The sequence below is a fragment of the Rana temporaria genome, chromosome 4, assembly GCF_905171775.1.
Source record: "Rana temporaria chromosome 4, aRanTem1.1, whole genome shotgun sequence".
Classification (NCBI taxonomy): domain Eukaryota; kingdom Metazoa; phylum Chordata; class Amphibia; order Anura; family Ranidae; genus Rana; species Rana temporaria.
In genome coordinates this window covers 379,090,087-379,114,140 of record NC_053492.1, presented here as the reverse complement: position 1 = coordinate 379,114,140, position 24,054 = coordinate 379,090,087, and the positions used below count along the sequence as shown (strand labels likewise).

The following is a 24,054-nucleotide window of genomic DNA, read 5'->3' as shown; positions in this document are numbered from 1 at the left end:
TCAGCAGACATGTTCGGTCGTGTGTACGAGGCCTGAGTGAAAATTCTTTGACCCAGTGAATTTTCACTCCTCTTAGTTAATGAGGTGACGTTGTACTGACTTCAATCAAATTTGTGAGCAAAAATGCTGCTTCTAAACTTTTTTTTCACATGATTTGTATTCTTTGCAAAGTATATTTTAATTTCGCTTCAGCTCATTCATAGTTAGGTGAAAACTCACTATTCTTTTAGAAAATCAACCACAACGAGCCAAGCATGGGACGGGCATACTGTGCCTCAAATAACACCTCCTGTAAGTGACCTGTTTTTTATGAGGCATTTTGTACGATTAGCGGAAAGACTAAAGCGAGAAGACACCATGCATCCACAAATACAAACAGCCTGTGAAAGCTTTATACCTGACTGCTCAGATAACTCTCTGTTCAAGGCTAGCTACGGACAGTAGCTAGCCTCGAACGGTTCGTTATCTGGTCAGTCAGGTATAAAGCTTTCACAGGCTGTTTGTATTTGTGGATGCATGGTGTCTTCTCGCTTTAGTCTTTCTATGAGTCTTGACCTTTACAGTCCTCTCTTGCTAGTGTGTTGTTGAGAACAAATGCACATTCTTCATATTGGTGTACTTAAATGTCAAGTTTTCTTGGCTCTCGAAGCTTGTTGTCTCCCTTTGTCTTCTACTAGCTCGGTGGGTAGACTTTGCAGCTGTTTGCATTATTCTGTGGCCCACAGTATTCAGAATGAAAGAGCTGTTCAGAAGGAACCAGTCGTGATTGGAGTCTTTGCAGACGATATTCAATTTTAAATTATAATAATGTAGTCTCTGTTATGGAATATCCATTTTGCTCTTTTAGGTAAACCGATCGGGTCCACCCATCAGGTTTTTATTTTTTGGCAAACCTGATCGGATCACCCATTGCCCTCTATGGAGCGGCGGATGTCAGCGGTCATGGATCATCTAATCTGATCCTGTTTACTAAAAACAGATGGATGTGGGATCCCTTTACCCAGGGTTTGACAAATTTGCTTGGAATCTAGGAGCCAGAAAACGCGCCCGTCCCACCAAGCTTGCGCGCAGAAGCGAACACATACGTGCGTAGCGCCCGCATATGTAAACGGTATTCAAACCACACTTGAGGTATCGCCGCGATTGTTAGAACGAGAGAAATAATTCTAGCTCTAGACCTCCTCTTTAACTCAAAACATGCAACTTGTAGAATTTTTTAAACATCGCCTATGGAGATTTTAAAGGGTAAAAGTTTGTCTGCATTCCACGAGCGGACGCAATTTTGAAGCGTGACATGTTGGGTATCAATTTACTCGGCGTAACCATATCTTTCACAATATAAAAAAAATTGGGATAACTTTACTGTTTTCTTTTTTAATTAAAAAAAGTGTATTTTTTCCCCAAAAAAGTGCGCTTGTAAGACTGCTGCGCAAATACGGTGTGACAGAAAGTATTGCAACGATCACCATTTTATTCTCTAGGGTGTTAGAATAAAAAAATATACATAATGTTTGGGGGTTCTAATTATAGAGAAGGAGATGGCAGTGAAAACAGTAAAAAAAACACACATTAGAACTGCTGTTTTACTTGTAATGCCAACGGCCACCACCAAATGGCGCCAGGTCACAGAAGACAGCTTGGGCCTCCACAAGGCTGCAAAGCCGCGGCCTAAATTACTGGCCGTCGCGGGCCTGCCGCAATCGCTTGGCGATGGAGGTGGGGGCGCACTGAGACACAGGATCCTGTGCCTCCGTGCGCCCCCACCTCCCCCGCCGCGGGCCGGCGACGGCCGGTAATTGAGGCCGTGGCCTTCTAGGCATCTGTTTTTTTTTGGGGGGGGGGGGGAGTTGGAATTCTTCAACCACTTGGTGCCTGCGCCATAGCCAAATGACGGCTACAGCACGGACCCCAAATGCCGGGAGGACAGCAATAGACGTCCTTTCCTTCGCTCCCCTGCAGATCACTCGCTGTGGATACCCAAGTCACTGAGACTTGGGTGATCATGGATCCAAGTAAGGGGCTGGTCCCAGCCCCTGCCCCTTACCACGTGATCAGCTGTCAGCCAATGATAGCTGATCACGTGATGTAAACAAAAGCCGATCACCGGCTTAAGTGAAAGGGACATCGGTCCCAAGAGGAAGGAGGCACATCTGCCTTGTGTGCCGCCTGTAACCCCTGCCAGTACCCCCTGCTAGTGCCACCTATTAATGATTCCTCAGTGCCACCTATTAATGCCTCCTCAGTGCCACCTAGCAGTGCTGCCCATCAGTGCCCGTTACTGCCGCCTTATCGGTGCCCACCATTCCCGCCTTATCGGTGCCGCCTCATCGGCGTAGATCAATGAAGGAGAAAAATTACCCGTTTGCAAAATTTTAAAACAAAATATAAAAAAATATATAAAAAAAATAATCTGTATTTTTATAGATATTTTTTTTAACAAAAAATAAAAACTGCAGAGGTGATCAAATACCAACAAAAGAAAGCTCTATTTGTGGGGGAAAAAAATTATAAATTTAATTTGGGTACAGTGTTGTATGACCGCGCAATTGTCATTCAAAGTGCGACATCGCTGAAAATTGGTTTGGGCAGGAGGGGGGTTTAAGTGCCCAGTAAGCAAGTGGTTAATACAAGGTCCGTTGGGTATGAAACATGCAAAATGACATTTCACCAAGCTTGACCAATGTAAATCTGCACTAAAGATCATTCCTGGAGTTCAACTTTAAGATGCCTAATGCCAGAACCTTGATGATCAGGAGAGGCTTCGATATTTGACATTTGTTATTAGTCACAGGAGTTGCCGTATTAATGGAGATCAATGTGACCTAGTTGGGTACAATAGGATTCTGTGGGTACAATAGAATGTTGATTGATGCAGGGTAAACATGCCATCTTTGGGGAAGTCATTGTGAATGTTTGCATGAATAATTTATTCCAGCCATGCCCAGGTCATATTCTAATATAGTTGGTCTAACTAGAGATTAGTAGATTTGAAAACTCAAAAACCTATTCCGATATAAGAATACATACAATTTTCTATCTCCATGGTTACTGAGAAATGCTTGCATCTTTCACGTTACTTTTGTAAAATTATTGTTGAAATGCTGGCAGATTAAGAAAAACGAAAGGCAGAAAATGGTGAAACCGGCAACAATATTTCCACGACGGCACACTTGAGAAATTGGTGGACCAGAAAATGATTGTTTTATTTTTTGGCTCCCTTTCCATTCCTCAGTGACTGACGTGGATTGAAGGGATATTAACACAGATGCAAATGGCAAAAGTAGGAAAATCTGTGTGCTGTCATGGAGATTATGTGGAAGGATCATTACCTGTAATTAATCTGCAATAATTCCCATTTGTTCCATGTCGACACATCACATTTGAGAGATATAACTTTACATGAAACTGCAGCCAAAAACGTGTGTGTGTTTTGTGTGTTGTTTTTTTTATTCCCTCCCATGTTTAGGATAGAGTAGGGGAGAATTAACATATCTGTTATTGCTGTCTGTTCTCCTATTAGATAGGCCTCTTCAAACTTTCCATCTGATACAGAAGAAGGAATGAGGAAATGTGTTGTCACCAAGACAAGACCAGAAGTCCGTAATAAACTTGCAGATATTCTGACTATTGTTTGTGTTGCTGTCTGACACAGGGGAAATTTGCCGTCGCTTCTTTGTCCCCATGACATTTTGGAGTTGATTGTAGTACTATTTGGTTTTTGTATGTGATTTTTTTATTTTTTTTTGCCAAGTGAATTTTCACCACATTTGCTAATCTAAGGCCTCGTACACACGACCGGATCTCCGCTGGAAACGGTCCGCTGGACCGTTTCCAGCGGAGATTCCTCCTCCGGATTTGGATCCGATGGCGTGTACACACCATCGGATCAAATCCGGTGCGGAATTCCTCCGCGGTGACGTGTCGCGGCGTTGCCGCGACGATGACGCTGCGACGTGCGCGACGCTGGAAGGTAAGTACTTCCACGCATGCGTCGAATCATTACGACGCATGCGAGGGAGGCGAGCGGACGAATTGATCCGGTGAGTCTGTACAGACGACCGGATCAATCCGCTGGTCCCGATTCAAGCGCATAGATTTCTTAGCATGCTAAGAAATTTCTATCCGCTTGAAATGGACCGGCCGGATAAATATCCGATAGGCCGTACAGACGACCGGATTTGTCCGCTGGAACTGATCCGCGGATCAATCCCAGCGGATAGATCCGGTCGTGTGTACAAGGCCTAAGGGAAAATGTATTTGCAAAGTGAACAGCCCCTTTTGCCTTTACTAAATCGCCCACCGTGTCTCAACAATAGGGAAGTAAAGGGTACATTTTGTCAATAGTTCAACCCCTTGCCACTCAAAAGAAATAAAACTAAGATAGACAAATGAAAGGTCTTCTGATTTTTTTAACCACTTCCATACCAGGCACTTACGCACCTTCCCGCCCAAGCCAATTTTCAGCTTTCAGCGCTGTCACACTTTGAATGGCAATTGCGCAGTCATGCTACACTGTACCCAAACAAAATTGGCATTCTTTTCCCCCCACAAATAGAGCTTTCTTTTGGTGGTATTTGATCACCTCTGCATTTTTTTTTTTTTTTTAAAGACTGAAAATTTCGAAAAAAATTACTTTTTTTTTTTCTGTAAATTTTTTGGTAAATAAGTAAGTTTTCTCTTTCAATTGCGGGCACTGATATGGCGGCACTGATGGGCACCGATGAGGTAGTACTGATGGACATCGATGAGGTGGCACTGATGGGCACTCATGGGCGGCACTGATGGGCACTGATGGGCACTCATGGGCGGCACAGATGGGCACTCATGGGCGGCACTTATGGGGGGCACTGATGGGCACTGTGGGGTGGCACTGATGGATCCATGTTGCCAGTTATTTTTTTTGCCCTTCCCTGGTGGTCCAGTGTGGGCTTCTCTGGTGGTCCAGTGTGGCGATCCGAGGGGGGGCTGCGCTGATAAACAATCAGCGCGAACCCCCCCCTGTCAGGTGAGCCGCCGATCACGTCAGACGTGAGTGAGGAAGAGCCATCAACGGCTCTTCCTGTTTACATCGTGATCAGCCATGATTACCACATGATCAGCCGTGTCCAAAGAGCCTCCGCCGGAGGTCAATAGACATCCAGTCAGGATTTCAGAACCACTTCCCGGACGTCAATCGGTTATTGACCGGGCGGGAAGTGGTTAATCTGGGTCTGAGGAGGGATATGCCTAGTTGACATCTTGATGAAGTGCTAAAAACTTGAAAGGGTGTCAGCCTGGCATATTGTACAGTTGTGCTCTTAAAGCGGGGTTCCGGGCATACATTTTTTTTTTTTTTTATTGCAAGCTAAAATGAATCACACTAAATAGTCCCTAAAACATATGAATAGCTCCCCAATCGTTCCAGAAATCATTGCAAACACTTGCCTTTATATCCTCCAGCTCATGTTGTGGCCGTATCCATCATATGTGTGGGCATGTGAAGCCCAGTTCCTTTTTCTTCCTGGTTTTCAGGGAGAGGTGCATGCTGGGTGATTTTTAGGCACAGTATTGCCCAGAGACTCCTGGGAAATAAGTGTCATCATTTCCCAGGAGGCAATGGGGTCTTAGGACAGGAAGTTGAACCACCTAGAACCAGGAACTAGGCAGATTACGAAATCTGCTTAGTAACAGCCTGATCGAAGCGAGTAAAACTTTTTTTTTTTTTTACATTAAAGGCAAGCTATTAATAGTTCATTTTTAGGGTGGAACTCCACTTTAAGTTTACATACCCCAGTTTATTTTTATGATTTCTTGGCCATTTGTCAGAGACTATGAATGATGACACACAAACTTTTTTTTTTCTTACTCGTGGTTAGTGTTTGGCTAAAGCCATTTATTATCAATCATCTGTTTACTCTTTTTAAATCATAATGGCAACAGAAACTACCCAAATATCCCATATTCTCTGAAAAAATGGCCAAGAAATCATAAATTCTTCCAGGGTATGTAAACTTATGAGCATGTGTGTGTCTAGATAGTGACTGACTGACTTAACCCAATAATTTAAAACCTTTCTATGTCCTCTTTCCTTGAAAGAGTATTACCTTTTCCTAGCCTTGAAAGCAGAACCCCCCCCCCCTTTTTATTTTATTTTATTTTTTTAGATTTGAACCACGATCAGGTTTTTATTGACTGTGTCACTGTTCAGGAGATTCACCCCCCCCCCCTTTGTTTTGAAAACCTCACAGGTTTTATAACCTTCTCTTACTCTATCTATCTATCTATCTATCTATCTATCTATCTATCTATCTATCTATCTATCTATCTATCTATCTATCTATCTATCTATCTATCTATCTATCTATCTATCTTTTACTCTATCCAAAATGTAGAACTATAGGCATAACTGTGTTCTCCATTTAACTCATAGCTTGCTCAAAGAAACACTAAATATTATCCTCTATTCTCAAAAAATAATTCATAAACATCAACTTCTTAAATCCAGTATTAAACCCAAAGCCAAAAATGTAATATGCTGCGACTTTCCAACCATTAGATACTGTGACTGCATCAGTTTTCATTTATTTGACTTTTTCCCTGTTTTCACCTATTGATCTGGCCAGTAATTTTCCTCCTGTATTAGAGTGCCCCCACTCTGGATGAAGGAGCATGGAGGTACATTTGGACAGCAGCATTTTTCAGTCTGGGGGGAGGGGAGTGCTAGATGCACTAGCAGATTTAAATGCACTAAACAAATTGAAACGGAACTCCAGTTAACTCTTTTTAAGCTGTTACAGCAAACTGTTTTTTGTCTGTTTTTTCCATTTCCCTTTGGGACAAAGATTTTATATTGTGACAGAGCTATGCCCTGCCACGGGATAAAAAGGTTATGACCTAGGATTCTCATCTAGGCAGGTCAAGGGGCTCCAGAGGGTTTGCTTAATCCAGAGGAAAGTATATATTACGTTTTTGTTCCTCCTCAGTTGGTATAACCCGGTTTGGGACCTGGAGCCCCCCGGAGATTTTGTAAAGATTTGGGAGGGATGAAAGCTCCAGTCCTGGGCTTGGGTTTTGTGAACAATCGGCACACTGATTGTACAGGTGTGTGCTGAGCCTTGACGGGGGTTCTGGGCTGCACCCCGGCAGACTGAGGAGGTCTCTATCCAGGAGTACAAATGGGAGCCAGAGGAGCTGCCAAATGTATGGATCAAGCTTTTGGGAGAGATGTTGAGTGGTCTGTGGGGGCCAGACTAAAAAAAATGATAGCTCTGGAGGAGCCGCTGTACTAACCACTGATCTCCCCTGCTGTGCTATTGTGTTCTGCCAGGAGGACAGCCCCCACTCCGATCAGCGCTTTCAGCCGTTGACTGAGAGTGCTGATCGAGGGTCGATCGGCAAACGTTCTTCAGTCATGCCCCATCAACAGAAGTCGGCCAAACGACTGGTGTGCAAGGCTGGTTTTATAGGGGCGATCTGATCAGGTCACTTTTTCAGGCGGACCTGATCGGACCATCCATTGTTCTCTATATGGAGTGGAAGATGTCACTGGACATTTGTCCGCTATCACCTGTCGACATCCGATCCTGTCTGCCAAAAACAGATGGAATGAGGCATTCCCCATCTGTTGATCGAATCGTATGACAATCGGATGGAAATGGATAGATGGTCCAATTCCAGCCAACCGACCCATAGATGACAGCGAAACCGTGTCCGATCTGCATAGCGGACCTGCCACCTGCCTGCTAAGTGGGGAGATCCCCTGTTGAGCTGGCAGATGTGCTTTGCGGAGCCTACCCTGCGTTAAAGAGGAGTTCCAGGCTTCTTCAGAAAAAAATGGAAAGTCAGCAGCTACAAATACCGTAGCTGCAGACTTTTAATATTAGGACACTTCGCTGTCCAGGACCCTGGAAGTGTCTTCACCTGAATCTGGTGCAGCTGTGCATGGTAGCCAATAACCTTCTAACCTCAGTTAGTTCAATTGAACCTTTGGCAATAAAACCTGGAAGCTGATTGGTTTCTATGTAGAAGTGAGCCTAATGCCGCATACACACGATTGGAAATTCCGACAACAAAGGTTCGATGTGAGCTTTTTGTCAGAAATTCCGACCGTGTGTATGCTCCATCGGACATTTGCTGTCGGAATGAAAAATTTGAGAGCTGGTTCTCAATTTTTCCGATAGCAAATGTTCTCGTCAGAAATTCCAATCGTCTGTATGCAATTCCGACGCACAAAAATCCTACGCATGCTCGGAATCAATTTGATGCATGCTCGGAATCATTGCACTTAATTTTTTTCGACTCGTCATAGTTTTGTACGTCACCGCGTTCATGACGTTCGGAATTTCTGACCATGTGTATGCACGACAAGTTTGAGCCAAAATTCCATCTGAAAAAAACCCACAGTTTTCTTGTCGGAATTTCCGATCGTGTGTACGCGGCATAAGTTTGCAATCTCCAGCTTTGTTAACCACTTAAGGACCGCCTCCTGCACATATACGTCGGCAGAATGGCACGGCTGGGCACAAGCACGTACAGGTACGTCCTCTTTAAGTGCCCAGCCGTGGGCGCGCGCCCACGACCCGGTCCGAAGCTCCGTGACCACGGGACCCGCGGACCTGATCGCCGCTGGAGTCCCGCGATCGGTCCCCGGGGGTGAAGAACGGGGAGAGCTGTGTGTAAACTTGACTGTGGCGCTGTCATTAATCGTGTGTTCCCTTTTTATAGGGAAACACAATCAATGACGTCACACCTACAGCCACACCCCCCTACAGTTAGAAACACAATTGAGGTCACACTTAACCCCTTCAGCGCCCCCTTGTGGTTAACTCCCAAACTGCAATTGTCCCTTTCACAGTAAACAGTGCATTTTTTGCTGTGAAAATGACAAGGGTCCCAAAAATGTGTCAAAATTGTCCGAAGTGTCTGCCATAATGTCGCAGTTACGAAAAAAATCACTGATCGCCGCCATTAGTAGTAAAAAAAAAAAAAGCAATAAATCTATCCCCTATTTTGTAAACGCTATAAATTGTGCGCAAACCAATCGATAAACGCTTATTGCGTTATTTTTGGTTAAAAAAAAAAAAAAAAAAAAAAAAAAAAAATGTAGAAGAATACGTATTGGCCTAAACCTGAGGACATTTTTTTTTTTTATATATATTTTTGGGGGATATTTATTATAGCAAAAAGTAAAAAATATTGAATTTTTTTCAAAATTGACGCTCTATTTTTGTTTATAGCGCAAAAAATAAAAACCGCAGAGGTGATCAAATACCACCAAAAGAAAGCTCTATTTGTGGGGGAAAAAGGACACCAATTTTGTTTGGGAGCCACATCGCACGACCGCGCAATTGTCAGTTAAAGCAACGCTGTGCCGAATCGCAAAAACTGGCCACGTCCTTTAGCTGCCTAAAGGTCTGGGTCTTAAGTGGTTAAATAAACCCCGTAGTTTTAGAAAGTGTTTTCTGACATATGTCTTGTGTAACTTCTGTGTGCATCATTCATTATAGAGGAAAGAGAAAGGAACATCTCCTGATTCCTATGAAATGTAAAGGATACTGTGGAGAAAAGGAGGGGTCTACAGATATACCTATCTTATGTTAGAACATTGAAAAAAAGGGTTGGATTTCCTGACTCTGCAAGACTTTGGTAATTGCAAGAAGATAGTCAAATGTCTTAATGTGAGTCCCTTTGGGTACAGGGGACGCGTGTAATCGCTGAATAAATTCACAGTCAGCATAGGCAAAGCAAATTAACCAGATGAACAATCCTCGAAGCATCTGAGGCTGGTGGAAAGAAGGATGTAATAAACATTCCAAGAAAGGCTACTTTGTGACAGAATGCATAGACATATGTTAACTGTGCCAATCATTTAACAGTTATGTTGCTAAGAGACGAGGTGCCTACCATATCATTCATAATTGGCAGAATGTAGGTTTTCTTTTATATTGGTATTCATTAGTAAAAAAAACACTTGCTTTTTTTTTCCTGAAAAGAAGGGCAAGGGAAGCAGAATAGGAGAGTTAAAGCTATTATTTTCTAGATGAATAAAAAAAAGAATCTCATCAGTGTGTGTTGATCTTTAGGCCACACTGGTCGTTTTTGGATGTTTTTACAGTTGCTATTTTTGGCTTCAAACGTTTTTTTTTTTCTACAGTCAATAAACTCCTCAGCATGTTATCCTATGTGTCCATGCACACATAGGCTGTTATCAACTGTTTTTGGCTGGGAAAAAAACCCCCAAACAAGTGGGTTCTGAGGAGTTTTTCAGCTGTAAAAACGCTCTAACGTCAAACACTAAAATCGCTGATAAACGCTCAAAAACACGGCTCGCCAAAGTTTTAATCCATTGAAAAAAAAAAATGCTTAAAAACGCTCAAAATGTTAAAAAAAAACTCACTGCGAAGCTACTGTAGTTTTTATAATGTTGTTTTAACGTCCAGTGTGCATGAGGCCTTAAAAAGAGGGGGGGGGGGGACATATTTCTATGTATAATAATATATAGGGTTGTCCCGATACCAGTATCGGTATCGGGACCGATACTGAGTATTTGCGGGAGTACTTGTACTCCCGCAAATACCCCCGATGCCTAAATAGAATACTTGCCCCCCTCATATCGCAAAGCCGCCGCCGCCGCGTTAATCACCGCGCGGGGAACATTAGAGTCAGCTTTCGTTTAAATAGCTGTTTTCCCCGCCGCGCATAGACACTCCCCCTTGCTCGCGATTGGACAGATCCGTCCAATCCCGAGCAAGGGTATCTGTCCAATCGCGAGCAAGGGGGAGTGTCTCTATACACAGCGAGGCAGGGAAAACAGCTTATTCAAACGAAAGCTGACTGTAATGTTCCCCGCACGGTGATTAACGCGGCGGCGGCATCATTTAGGTACAGGGGACATGGCTGCAATATGTTTGGGGACATGGCTGCAATATGTTTGGGGACATGGCTGCGTATATGGGGGACATGGCTGCAATATGTTTGGGGACATGGCTGCAATATGTTTGGGGACATGACTGCAATATGTTTGGGGACATGGCTGCGTATATGGGGGACATGGCTGCAATATGTTTGGGAACATGGCTGCATATGTGGGGGGACATGGCTGCATTTGGGGACACATTTAAAAAAAAGTATCGGTATTCGGTATCGGCGAGTACATAAAAAAAAGTATCGGTATTTGTACTCAGTCCTAAAAAAGTGGTATCGGGACAACCCTAATAATATATATACCGTATTTATCGGGGTAAAGCGTGCACCGCCGTATAGTGCGCACCCCAAACCTAGAAGGGAATTTTAAGGAAAAAAATAAATACTTCGTTTGAATGCCCCTCGTCTGTGTCTTGTCCGGCGTCCATCGGCGGTCTTGTTCGGTCCGGCATCCGTCTGCGGCCTTGGCGGTGTCCTCCCCACTTCTCCTGCGCTGTCGCTGACATATACCGAGCGCAGTACACTCGGGTACACTCTGCTAGGCTTGGCCACGCTCGGCTCCTCTCGCATAAAGGCTAGGAGGCGGGACAAGGCGTGACCCCGAGCGGAAACGAGCGTGTCCAAGCTTAGCCGAGTGTACCCGAGTGTACTGCGCTCGGTATATGTTGGCGGCGGTGCTCAGACTGCGCTGATCGCGTAAACCTGATGGGGTTACTCTATACAAAATGGGGAACCCTTGCCTTTAGTAGTTTTATAAATAAAAATATATGATATATATATATATATATATATAATCTCCCAAAAGGGTTAGAGGGGCTGCGTAATCTTTATTTTCACCTGGTGATATGGCGTGTGTGTGTGTGTGTGTGTGTGTGTGTGTGTGTTTTTTTCCAACTTCCTGTAACGGACCATAATGTGCAGCAAAAGTGTCAGTTAAATGATTGAAACAAACGATTTTAACCCGGTCAGGGGTTCTTACAGTGATCATCTTTTATTAATTTTATGTAAAACCTTAATCCCAAAATGGGGGGGGGGAATAAATGTTGATGTAAATGCTTAAAGTGGAACTTCACTCTATCGATCAACACTATTTTTAATCTTTATATTACTAGTATTGGTAAATAGACGGGGAAGTACAGTGCTGTACAATAGTTTTAGGCAGGTGTGGAAAACAATTCTGTAAATTAAGAAAGCTTTCAGAAATAAAAGTGTTAACAGTTTATTTTTATAAATTAACAAAATGATTAAAGAGAAGTGAATGAAAAGAGAAATCCATATCAAATCGATATTTGGCATTACCTCCCCTTTCAGCGTCAATTCTTCTAGGTACACTTGTTGAGTTTTTGAAGGAGCTCTTCAGGTTGGTTGTTCCAAACATCTTGGAGAACTAACCATAGACTTTCTGGGAATGTAGGTTGCCTCAGATCCTTCTGTCTCTTCATGTAATCCCAGATAGACTTGATATTGAGATCAGGGCTCTGTGGGAGCCAAACCATCACTTCCAAGATTCCTTGTTCTTTACACTGAAAATTGTTCTTAATGACATTGGTTGGGGGTCATTGTCCTGATGCAGAATACATTTGGGGCCAATCACATGCTTCTCTGATGATATGGCATGATGGATAAGCATCTGCCTGTATTTCTCAGCATTGAGGACCACTGATCCTGACAATCGCCAACTCCATAAGCAGAAATCCAGCCCCAAACTTGCAGGGAACATCCACCACGTTTCACTGTTGCCTGCAGACACTCATTGTAGTGTTCTCCAACCCTTCAGCAAACTGCCTCTTGCTACAACCAAATATTTATCATTTTTACACCTCGGTCCAGGTCATCTGCTGCTATTTTACCGCACCCAGTTCCTATGTTTTCATGCATAGTTGAGTCGCTTAGGAGGTATGGCTTTTTGGTTGCAATTCTTCCTTGAAGACTACTTCTGGCCAGACTTCTTCGGACAGTAGATGGATGTACCTGTGTCCCACTGGTTTCTGCCAGTTCTGTGCTGATGGCACTGCTGGACATCTTCCGATGTCAGAGAAATAAATGTGATGGGTCCTTTATCTGCTGCCTTTGCTGCATTAACCACTTGACCACTGGGCACTTAAACTCCTTTCCTAACCAGACCAATTTTCAGCTTTCGGTGCTCTCACATTTTGAATGACAATTACTCAGTCATACAACATTGTACCCATATGATTTTTTTGCCCTTTTTTTTGCACAAATAGAGCTTTCTTTTGGTGGTATTTAATCACCATTGTTTTTTTTTTTGCGCTATAAAAGAAAAAAGACTGAAAGTTCTGTAAAAAAAAAAAAAATATTTCCTTTTGCTTCTGTTATAAAATTTAGCAAATTTTTAATTTTTCTTCTTAAATTTTGGCCACAATTTATACTGCTACATATCTTTGGTAAAAATTAAGTACAAATTGGTGTATATTATTTGTCTTTTGTGAAAGTTAGAGTCCACAAGCTATGATGCCAATATCTGAAAATTTATCACACCTGAAGTACTGACGGCCTATCTCATTTTTTTGAGACCCTAACATGCCAGAAAAGTGCAAATACCCCCCAAATGACCCCTTTTTCGAAAAGAAGATATTCCAATGTATTTAGAAAGAGGCATGGTGAGTTTTTGAAAGTTGTCATTTTTTCCCACAATTCTTTGCAAAATCAAGATTTTTTTTTTTCTTCTTTATTTTTTTCACAAAATTTTCATATTGGCACAGTGATTCTCAACCTGGGGGTCGGGACCCCCTCGGGGGTCAAATGACAATTTGCCAGGGGTCACCAAATCCTGGGCTGTTCCTGAAGCCTGCAGCACTCTCAGCCTTTTCGCAGCCATCCAGCAGGGCTGTCCCTGGAGCCTGTGGCCACCCAGCTGGGCTGCTCCTGGAACCCGTGCCCGCCCATTCAGTTCACGGCATGGCTGTGGGGTAGAGACTAGAGGTCAGCTGACTGGTGATGAATGTGAAGTGGGAGGGGCTGGAGGAGACCCTATCTCCTGATTTCGGTATAGGTGTCACTACTGCGAGACACCACAGAGCTGGAGACACATGTAGTAACACTACCTGTGATTAGAGTTGCCTTTTTAAAGTCCCCACTACAGTTCTCAGATCAGCAGATGATCTTGATCAAGAGAATCTAAGCTGGCTGATATCTCCCCACCAGCACTCCCCCCCCCCCCCCCCCCTCCAATAGTAAGAGAAGGAATAAAAATAGAGAATACATGAAAGGGGGAGGGACAAAGAAAAAAGGGAGATAAAGAATAAGAGAAAGAACAGGAAAGATGACTAGATAGAGGGGTGGGGGGGACAAGAAATTAAGATAGAGAGATAAAAGTGAAAGAAAGGAGAACATGGAGAGAATGGTACATCCTAAAATGTACCAGAAGAGGTTTTAATACTGTACGAGTGTAAGGGACTTGGGGATCCCTAAATGTCCATGGGCTAGGGGCGCAAATTACTTGTCTGGCCTTAGGTCCTGAAAACCCACGCTACAAAAATTCTACTGTTAGGGGTCCCCACAACTTGGGAAATTTTATCAAGGGGTCACGGTACTAGAAAGGTTGAGAACCACTGTATTAGAAGGTTATTTCTCACACACAGCATATGCATACCACAAATTACACCCCAAAACACATTCTGCTATTCCTTCGAGTATGGTGATACCACATGCGAGACTTTTACACAGTGTGGCCACATACAGAGGCCCAACATGGAGGGAGCACCATCAGGCGTTCTGGAGCACCCAGACCAAATCTGACATTTCTCTCCTACATGTAAAAATCATCATTTATTTGCTAGAAAATTACATAGAACCCCAAAACATTATATTTTTATATTATATTTTTTTTTTTAGCAAAGACCCTAGAGAATACAATGGCAGTTGTTGCAACTATTTATCTTGTACGGTATTTGCGCAGCAATTTTTCAAACGTGTTTTTTGGGGGGGGGGGGGAAACAGTTTTGTGCTTTAAAAAAAAAAAAAAACGGTAAAGTTGGCCCAATTTTTTTGCATAATATGAAAGATGAAGTTACGCCAAGTAAATAGATACCTAACATGTCTCCCTTCAAAACTGCACACGCTCGTGGAATGGCGCCTAACTTCACTACTTAAAAATCCCCATACGCGACACTTTAATTTTTTTTTTTTTTTTTTTTTTACTGGTTACATGTTTTGAGTTAAAAGAGGTCTAGGGCCAAAGTTATTGCTCTCGCTCTGACGTTCGCAGAAATACCTCACTTGTGTGGTTTGAACACCGTTTTCATATGTGGGAGTGACTTGCGTATGCGTTCTATTCTGCATGTGAGCACACAGGGACAGGGGCACTTTAAAAAAATAAATACAAATTATTGTTCATTTTACATTATTTATTTTAGTTTGACACTTTTTTCCCCCAAAAAATAATTTTTTGGATCACTTTTATTTAGGGCTGTGGAAATTTTAACTATTAATTCCTTGATTATTCTTAATTTTTTTTGATCGATCAAAATTCTATTGATTGGTACTCGCCTCTCCGTCAGCTTCCGGACTTTCAGGGAGTTCTGTCGGAGATCCGGTGATGTCACAGACAGCGGCGGGGCTTGCCGTGCCCATCTGAAGGGCTCCTTTGTTGTGCCTTCATATCTGCATGCCGGTGGGACCTTCCTATCTGCCACACGCAAGGGCTGTTACACTTCCCTCTATCACTTCCCTCTATCAACCTGGGATTCTACATCCACTGGGAGTTGTGATAGTTCCCTTCACGGGACATCTACATGCCAATGGACTGATGTTAACCCCTCCTTATCTGGATTCAGCAGTGGTATCGTTCTACACACTTTTATACCAGTGTAATACTTAGCTACATGTTTTTATGACTGCTTTTGCTACCGTTTGGTATTACTTGCACCATTTTTACAATTTATGTAACTACATCGATTTCATGTCCAGTGCAATATTTATTTTGTTACCTACTTGAAGACTATAAAAGTTTAAATGCTATTCCCATCGAGCGCTGCCTTTGTGTGTTTTTTGTATCCTGCTATCCATTTTTCCAGTGGTTGGTAACTGCACTGGGAATCAGCCTGCAAGGAGATCAGCTAAAAGTAGTTGGATCTGTATGTGCGTTATAATTGAAATTGGTCGATTAATCGAATAAAAAGAATAGCGATTAATCGAACACAAAAATGTTAATCAGTAACAGCCCTACTTTTATTCCTATTACAAGGAATGTAAACCTCCCTTTTAATAGTGATATGGCATGACAGGTATCATTCAGATATCAGGTGCAGACATCATTCAGATATCCCCGCACAAATTCAAGGACGTCATATGAGAATGAAAAGGAGGGGCTTGCTCGTTTGAGCTTACAATCTAAAGGGAGGGGGAGGTGGTACAAAAAGTAATAGCTGGGGGAGATGATCCGATTGATGTGATTCGGGTACAGTTCTTAGGTGGAGATGGGGTACGCTTCTCGGAATAAGTGGATTTTCAAGGATCACCTACAGGTGGACAGGGTAGGGGCTGACCGGACATACTGGGGCAGGGAGTTCCAGAGGATGGTTATGGAGACAAGCACGGGAGGAAGTTTATATGCAGTAAAACATGCTTGGCATACTCACTGTGGAACCTAAGGTGTTAATCCTGTGCGTTGTGTAAAAAGGCTGTTTTGAGACTATCTTTTCTGATCCTCTCCTTCTTCCACAGTCTCCAATCCATGTTCTGAGGTAACGGTGCCTTGTTTTTTTTTGCACATGCTCATTTTGGTGTGTATTGCTAAAGGTTTTTTTTCTTGGGAGGGTGCATGTGATCAGCACAGGGCCAATCGGCACTATCCAGAGGGTCAGGGGATTTGCAGCATCAAAGGACAGTCAGAGGAGAATGAAAACTTCTTTTAAGCAGACACTGATTGAGGTCACAAGACTGCTTATATATTGCTGATGAGAAAAGTTATTTAGCAGTTTATATGTACTAAAACAATTGCATGTCCATGTTCTGTGGGAGACCAGATAGAGTGAATACAGGGTCCTGGGTTTAGTAACACTTTTTAAGGCCCCTTTCACACTGGGGCGTTATTCGAGCGAAGCCTCATCTGCAATCCCAATGTGCTGGTAAAGCACCGCTAAGACCCTAATGTTTTTGGGCGTTTTTACAGCGCTTTCAATTAATTTCAAAGGAGAGGGGCATTTTTGGAGCGTTTTTTTTCAGCACCCAAAGGCTTCTCCAAAGATGCTGCTTGCAGGACTCAGTGTGAAAGGGTCCATTGAGATGCATGGAGAGCGTTTTATGAGCGTTTTAATAGCGCTATTTTGAACGCTAAAATGCTCTAAAAACGCTTCAGTGTGAAAGGGGTCTAAGTGTGTGTTTTATTTTTTAATTTCCTTTAAGGCTCCATGTACACTGCTGCTAAATGGACGTTCAGAGGCAGTTGGACACTTATATATATATATATATATAAACTGCCCCTGAACACATTCAATGTTATCTTATGTGTACATGTACTCCAAGTTTGTTTACTGTCGTTTTATAGGCCTTTATTTGAAGGCAAAAAAAATGCATTCAGGCGCCAAACGTGGCTAAACACGGTAACCTGCAGCGTTTCGTTTTATAGGCATTTTTCGTTTTCCCCCCTTTTTAAAGGAAAATAAATAAAAAAATTTCTTCTAAAGGCAAACTCCGTAAAACATGGCATGTAAACGCGGCAAAACGGACGTTTTAAACGTGGGTTACTATCTGTCGAGTTAAATCGTTCAGGAGAGGTTGTAAAAAACGTCCCGTGTACTTGAAGCCCTTAGAGACCAAGCTGTCCAGCAAAAGTTAGAGGGTTGAGGCAAACCACTTCTCACCGACAGGGATGCTTACAATAGTTAGCTGTTAACTTTTGGAAAATCTTTAACCCAAAAGGGGAAAAACATTTTAAATGTTTTTTTTTTTGCTTTAAAAAAGTGTACGCTGGAGGTCAGCTTAAATGTTTTTTTTTTTTTTTTTTTAGCCCAGTCCATATAAATCTACTTTCATCTAACACTACCCTCTCCCCAGATTAACATTGCTGCTGTGTAAGGGTGGCTCCGTTGCTCCTTCAGTGGAGTGTAGATACCCTGAGACTGGAAGTGTTACCCGGTCTCCAACAGTACATAAACTGTACTGTTAAATATAAACTGCTAAATACTTTTGTTAATCAGCTGTTTCAGCAATTTTTATGACTTTTATTCGTGTCTGGTTAAGGCCTCCTTCACACGGGGCGGATTCGTTCGCTCAGCAGATCGCTCTGTTGATCCCCACTGAACAGGTGGATGACAGGTCAGTCTCTGCTCACTGTGCAGTGACGGACCTGTCGGAGCCCCGCTATTCTCTATTGGAGGATCGGATGAAAACGGACAACATCTTTTTTTTTTACATCTGATCCGCTGGACGGTTGGCGAACGTATCGCCATACATCTGTTTTCAGCGGATCTTATCAGATGGCAGGCGGGTAACAGCGGACACATCTCTGCTGACATCCGCCTGCCCATACAAGTCAATGGGTGGCCCTGTCGGATCCGCCTGAATCGGACAGGGGCCTAAATCTAGTGGAGTTCCCCCTCAAGATCAATCTGATGATTGTCCTATGAGTATGCAGGACCCCTGTCTGGACAGTGCTGCTTGGCCCTGTGCTGATCGCATGCACTTTCCAAAAAGAAAAAAAAAAAAGAAAATCCTCTAGCGTAAAACAACCAAACTGAGCATATGCAGCTTGTCCCCTAGCCTCTGTACTATCTGGAGAAGGTTTGAGGACTCTGGAAGAAGGAGAGGATGAGAGAAGACAGGATCAAACAGCCTTTTTATACAATGTAGAGGATTAATCCCTTGGGGTTCACAGTGAATATAACAAGCATGCTTTACTGCATACACTTGCTGATTTTACTGTTGTGGGTTTAGTAACACCTTTTAAAGGGGTTGTAAAAGTTCATGTTTGATTTTAATGCATCCTATGCATTAGGTGAAAAAACTTCTAATGATTACCAGCCCCCTGGTTTACTTACCTGAGCCCTCGAAAGTCCCATGTCAAGAACGCGCTTGATCTCGCCCCTTCATTGGATAGATAGCAGCGCAGTCATTGGCTCCTGCTGCTGTCAATCAACACCATAGACACGAGGGTCGGGCGGCGGGGCCGAGTCCTGTAGTCAGCGGCTATGGACGATGAATACAGGACTTGGTAGCGGGCCCTGCAAGGTAACCCCCTTGGGAGAGCGCTTCCCAGAAGGAGTTATCGGAAGCGGGGAGGAGCCGAGACAGCCGCCGAGGGACCCCAGAAGACGAGGATCGGGGGCAATGTGCAAAACGAGCTGCACAGTGGAGGTAAGTATGACATGTTTGTTTGTTTAAAAAAAAATATATATTTTTGAAGCTTTAGTATCACTTTAATTGAACAAGCTGAAGTTAGAAACTGATTGGCTACCATGCACGGCTGCATCAGATTTTGCACTGTACAGTTTTAGTAAATCAACTCTGAAGTTCTTAGTAAGTTGAGGGCCTTTTAGATGTGCTGAAGTGTTTGGTTTCTGATCATTTCTCCTTCTGTCACGCCTTACTTTAAGCAGCTATCCATAAATATCGGGCGGTGGGTTTTGAGTGAAGTCTAGGTCAAGGTTGATCTGTGAGTTTAGACAAACGTTGGTTATAATATACTTTGGATGCCTTGTATAAATCATGCCATACTATGTGCTTTAACTAGATCACTCCTTCTAAGCAAATACTTTAAGTACACGTGGAATGGCAGGCTGTATAAAACAGGCCAGAAGCGATGCATCATTTTAGCAAACAGAATTTAAAATGTGTTCAGTGACCTAAAGAAAGTAATGCCAAGCACTAGTACATTTAATACAATTAAAGCCCATGTAATCCCTAAGGCTCTGTTCACACCATGGCGTTCCAAAATCGCTACGATTCTGTCTGCAATCCCAATTCTCCGCGGGACAAGTTCAAAGGCACCCCAATTGTGGCATGATTTTGGCACAATTGTCGCCCAACAAATCATGGTAAAATCGTGCAAACAGAATTGCGGGACGCCTGTTGCTCAAAAGACGTTCCGGAACCAAATGACATTTAGTTTGCCATAGTGCTGAGTATCATAAACTTTTGCCATAATGTACTTGCTTTCACTGTTGCATCTCATTGCCGTTGATCTCTTGTAATCTCTTTTCAAGATGCTTCCTGTTAATATACATGCACTTCAGCGACTTTTGCATGGCATTTCTCAGAATGGATTTTCTGATGGGTGACAACAGTGGCAGATGCTCGCATTGTGCGTTTGAAACGGAAACACTTGGCTCTTGTTACATTGCAATGCAGGAGCACAGTTGGGAGACAGGGATAGAGCACCATGGCTCTTTATAAAGCAAAAATAACCTGCTCAGTGCCTAGGTTAAAATAAAATTTTCTTTGGATTATATGGGTTTTGTCATTGATGACCGCCTTCTGAAAATGCCAGTTGCTTGCCAATCGTGCTGACCTACTGACTTGAATAATTTCAGTGATTGACTGCAACAGGTAGGAAAAGGCCGGGTTCACACTGGTCCGACAAACGCTCTGACATTGGGAGGTCATATTGCATGACGTGTGAAAAATCAATGTTTCCCTATGGGAGCCGTCTTAACTGGTCCGACACATGTCGGACCGACTTTGAAAATGCTCCCTGTACTACTGTGGTCCAACTTTGATCCTACTTCAGCCCATTGAATATCATTGAAGTCGGAACACCGTCTTGCATGCTCCGACTTTATCATGTGACTTGTGCTCTGCTGATCTTAAGGGGGAACTCCACGCCAAATTTTAAATAAAAAAACGGCATGGACTCCCCCCTCCAGAAGCATACCAGGCCCTTGGGTCTGGTATGGTTTTAAAGGGGAACCCCTACGCCAAAAAAATGGCATGGGGTCCCCTAAAAATCCATACCATACCAGACCCTTATCCGAGCACGCAGCCTGGCCGCTCAGGAAAGAGGATGGGGACGAGCAAGTGCCCCCCCCCTCCTGAACCGCACCAGGCCGCATGCCCTCAACATGGGGTGGGTGCTTTGGAGCAGTGGAGTGCCCTGCAGCCCCTCCCACCCCAAAGCACCCTGTCCCCATGTTGATGAGGACAAGGGCCTCTTCCCGACAAACCTGGCTGTTGGTTGTCGGGGTCTGCGGGCGGGGGGCTTATCGGAATTTGGGAGCCCCCTTTCATAATTACACGGTACCCCCCTACCCATTCACCTGGAGGAAACGTGTCAAGAAAATAAAACGCACTACACAGGTTTTTAAAGAAATTTATTAGGCAGCTCCGGGGGCTCTTCCGACTTCGGGGGTCTTCTCCTGACTCTCCAGGCTCTTCTGCCGCTCTCATGTGCCTTCTCCGCGCAGTGCTTTCTGCCTTTTGCCGGGCTCCTCCGCCATCTATGTACAGCAAAAAAAACAAACAAACGCATACTGTAAATGTTGGAAGTATGCAGAATGTAATGTTATATACATGTTTTTAGGGTGAACCTCCACTTTAAGCATGTATTGATTGGTTTATGCAAATGTTACAGCGTCTACAAACTATGGTATATTTTTGGATTTTTTTTTTCTACGCTAGTAATGGCGGCGACCAGCACCTTATTGTGGGACTGCGATATTGCTGCGGACCATTAAACACCGACACTTTTGACACTTTGAGAGAAACGGTGACACAGTCAGTGATCAGTGCTAAAAATATGCACGGTCATTGTACTAAGACACTGGCTGGGAAGGGGTTAAAAAATCTAGGTTTAACTGTGTTCCTAGCCATCATTTTTGTGACATGCATGTGTTGCTGCAGATGAAGGAAAGAGATGGATTTTATTCCCTGCTTTGCAGGGATACACAATCCATACCATCCCATCCCCCCCGTCAGAACGGAGACCTGCCTTTTTTAGATCTTTTGAGTGTTTTACCGACGATTGGCAGGTGCCGGCGGACATCCAGTGCCTGGCACCTACAGATCGGTGCGGCCTTTGCAGACGGAAGTGCAGAATCGCGCATATAGATGTGATCCTGCACAGAAGGGCCACCCTGTAGCAGTAAATCTGTTTATAGGGTAGTCTGGAACTGGTTAAAGTGATACTAAACACACACGGTTTCATTTACATTGTCCCTTCTATTTCTGTATGTGGAGGATGGCACTAATTATTTTAAGTAAGAAAAACATAAAAGTACCTTTTTTCTTATCGATATACAGCTGTCACATGATCCAGATCTTTCTTAGCCTGTCTGCAGGGAAACATAAGCATATGCAGCTTCTAGTCCTCTGCTGGTCACATGTTCGGGACAAAAAAAAAAAAGAATAATATCCATTTTAAATTGGCATACGAATATATATTTGAAATTAAATATTTATTATTATTTAGAAATGGTATGGTGTGGGTGGATTTCTGCCAAAAAACAGTTACTCGAAAAAACGGTAATTGATGGTCGGATTTTGGATAGTATCCTCTGTGAATCACCTACGCGTTTCGCCGTTGGGCTTCCTCAGGAAGAGCAGAAGAAATTTAACAATGTGAGGATATATTACATTTTCTGAAATGAAACATATTATATTAACATAACAGTAACAACAGAAATTTTTAATGGTTTTAAAAATATGCATGATAACATCTCTTGCAACATCATAATGAGTACAGCCATCCACAATACCTCAAAGAATTCCAAAAAGGGTATATAGATATATCAAGAGGTCCAGATGTAATCGAAGAGTCTCCCAGATCTGACAAACATACAACAATATACTAGTAAAAAAAAGAGAAAGTCGGTCACAAAAAAAGAGGACACCAAAGTAAAAGAAAAGGAAAAGTGAATCATTTAAATGTGTAGAAACATACCCCAAAATAATTCGGTGAACCCGAGATGTCAACCATAGGGGGCACCGCATGTATACATCAAGGGAAAAAAAATCTATGAATCAACCTAGAGCAGACCAGCACAAAAGACGGTAATTATATGGCTCAGAATAGTAGTAAGGCCATTAAGATAGATGAAGGGATATTGATATTAAATACCGGAAAGATCCAAGCAAAGATCTTGATTCCCGGGGGAGACCGAGAAAGGTATATAGTAACCAACACAATTGTAGAAAGGCTTGGCCAGATATATCACGCTCTCATCAAACTGCTGTTTATATTAGCAGTCAAAGGGGCAGACAATAAAGTCTGTGAAGCAGCAGAAACCTACAATTGGAATAAATACAATGAAAAACAGGACTAGTGACACCTCACTCCATAAAACGTCCAGTCGCCAAAGAGAAGAAATAGTCTTACTTACATAAATATCTGACGCACGTAGTATACCCCGGGGTAATAGCCTGTGTTATACACAGGACTATTACAGGGTAATGGGTTTAAATCGCCCATATAATGGGCGTATGGAAAAGACGTCAGACGTAGTGATGTCATTCGCGCGCGCCGTATACACCCGGCGGCGCATAAACAATCTAATGTAGTGTGCATGCGCCGGGTGTATAGGGTGCGCGCGAATGACGTCACTACGTCTGACGTCTTTTCCATACGCCCCCCCACCGCGTCTAGTTGATAAGTGCGGGGGAACAATACAGCTTTCATTTGAATAGCTGTGTTCCCCCGCCGCGCCTCGTCTTCTTTTTTTTTTTTTTTTTTTTTTATACTTTTTATTCATAGTAAAATGTATTGAAAGTAATAAAAAAAAAATAAGCCATCTCTAAAAGAATATCTTGTTTGTACCAAAAAAGATATTCTCTAGTGTCATAAGTAATGGCAAGATTATTGCAAAATCACCAGTAGGAAAAATTAAAAGAACATTGCTCTGGTACATAAGGCGTATACTGATGGTGGGGCAGATGGAAGCTTCTCCCATTGTCATTTGTAAATGGTCTTTACACTCGCTCTTTGGTTTTTGCAGGGTAATTACAAAAGCAAATTATTAAAAGAGAATCTGGCAAAACTAGAGCGCTTGGAAAGCAAAATACATGGAGCCAAGGCAAAAGATTCGGATGGACAACAGGTACAGTAGCAAGAGATAACACTGACAAACAAGAGAAGACATTCAGCAGAGGGCAGGGTAGGACACATATAAGAACTGTTCAAGATAAAGAATTTAGTGGGACAAGACCACAAAAGATGAAATAGAGGAGAACCGGACAGGTTTGATGGAGAAATTGAAGAGC

General features: G+C 43.0%; 1 protein-coding gene across 2 annotated transcripts in view; it reads left to right on the top strand.

Annotated features, from left to right (window-relative positions):
• GALNT2 (polypeptide N-acetylgalactosaminyltransferase 2) overlaps nt 1-24,054 on the top strand; it is a 183,146-nt gene that overhangs the window by 16,686 nt on the left and 142,406 nt on the right. The window contains exon 1 of one of the 2 annotated variants that reach the window (XM_040351009.1): nt 23,742-23,891. The exons of the other annotated variant lie outside the window; for it this stretch is intronic. Coding sequence (XP_040206943.1) covers nt 23,757-23,891 — 135 coding nt within the window. The 5' untranslated portion in view covers nt 23,742-23,756. Of the gene's footprint in view, nt 1-23,741; nt 23,892-24,054 lie in introns of those variants that run through there. 2 annotated transcript variants of the gene reach the window in all.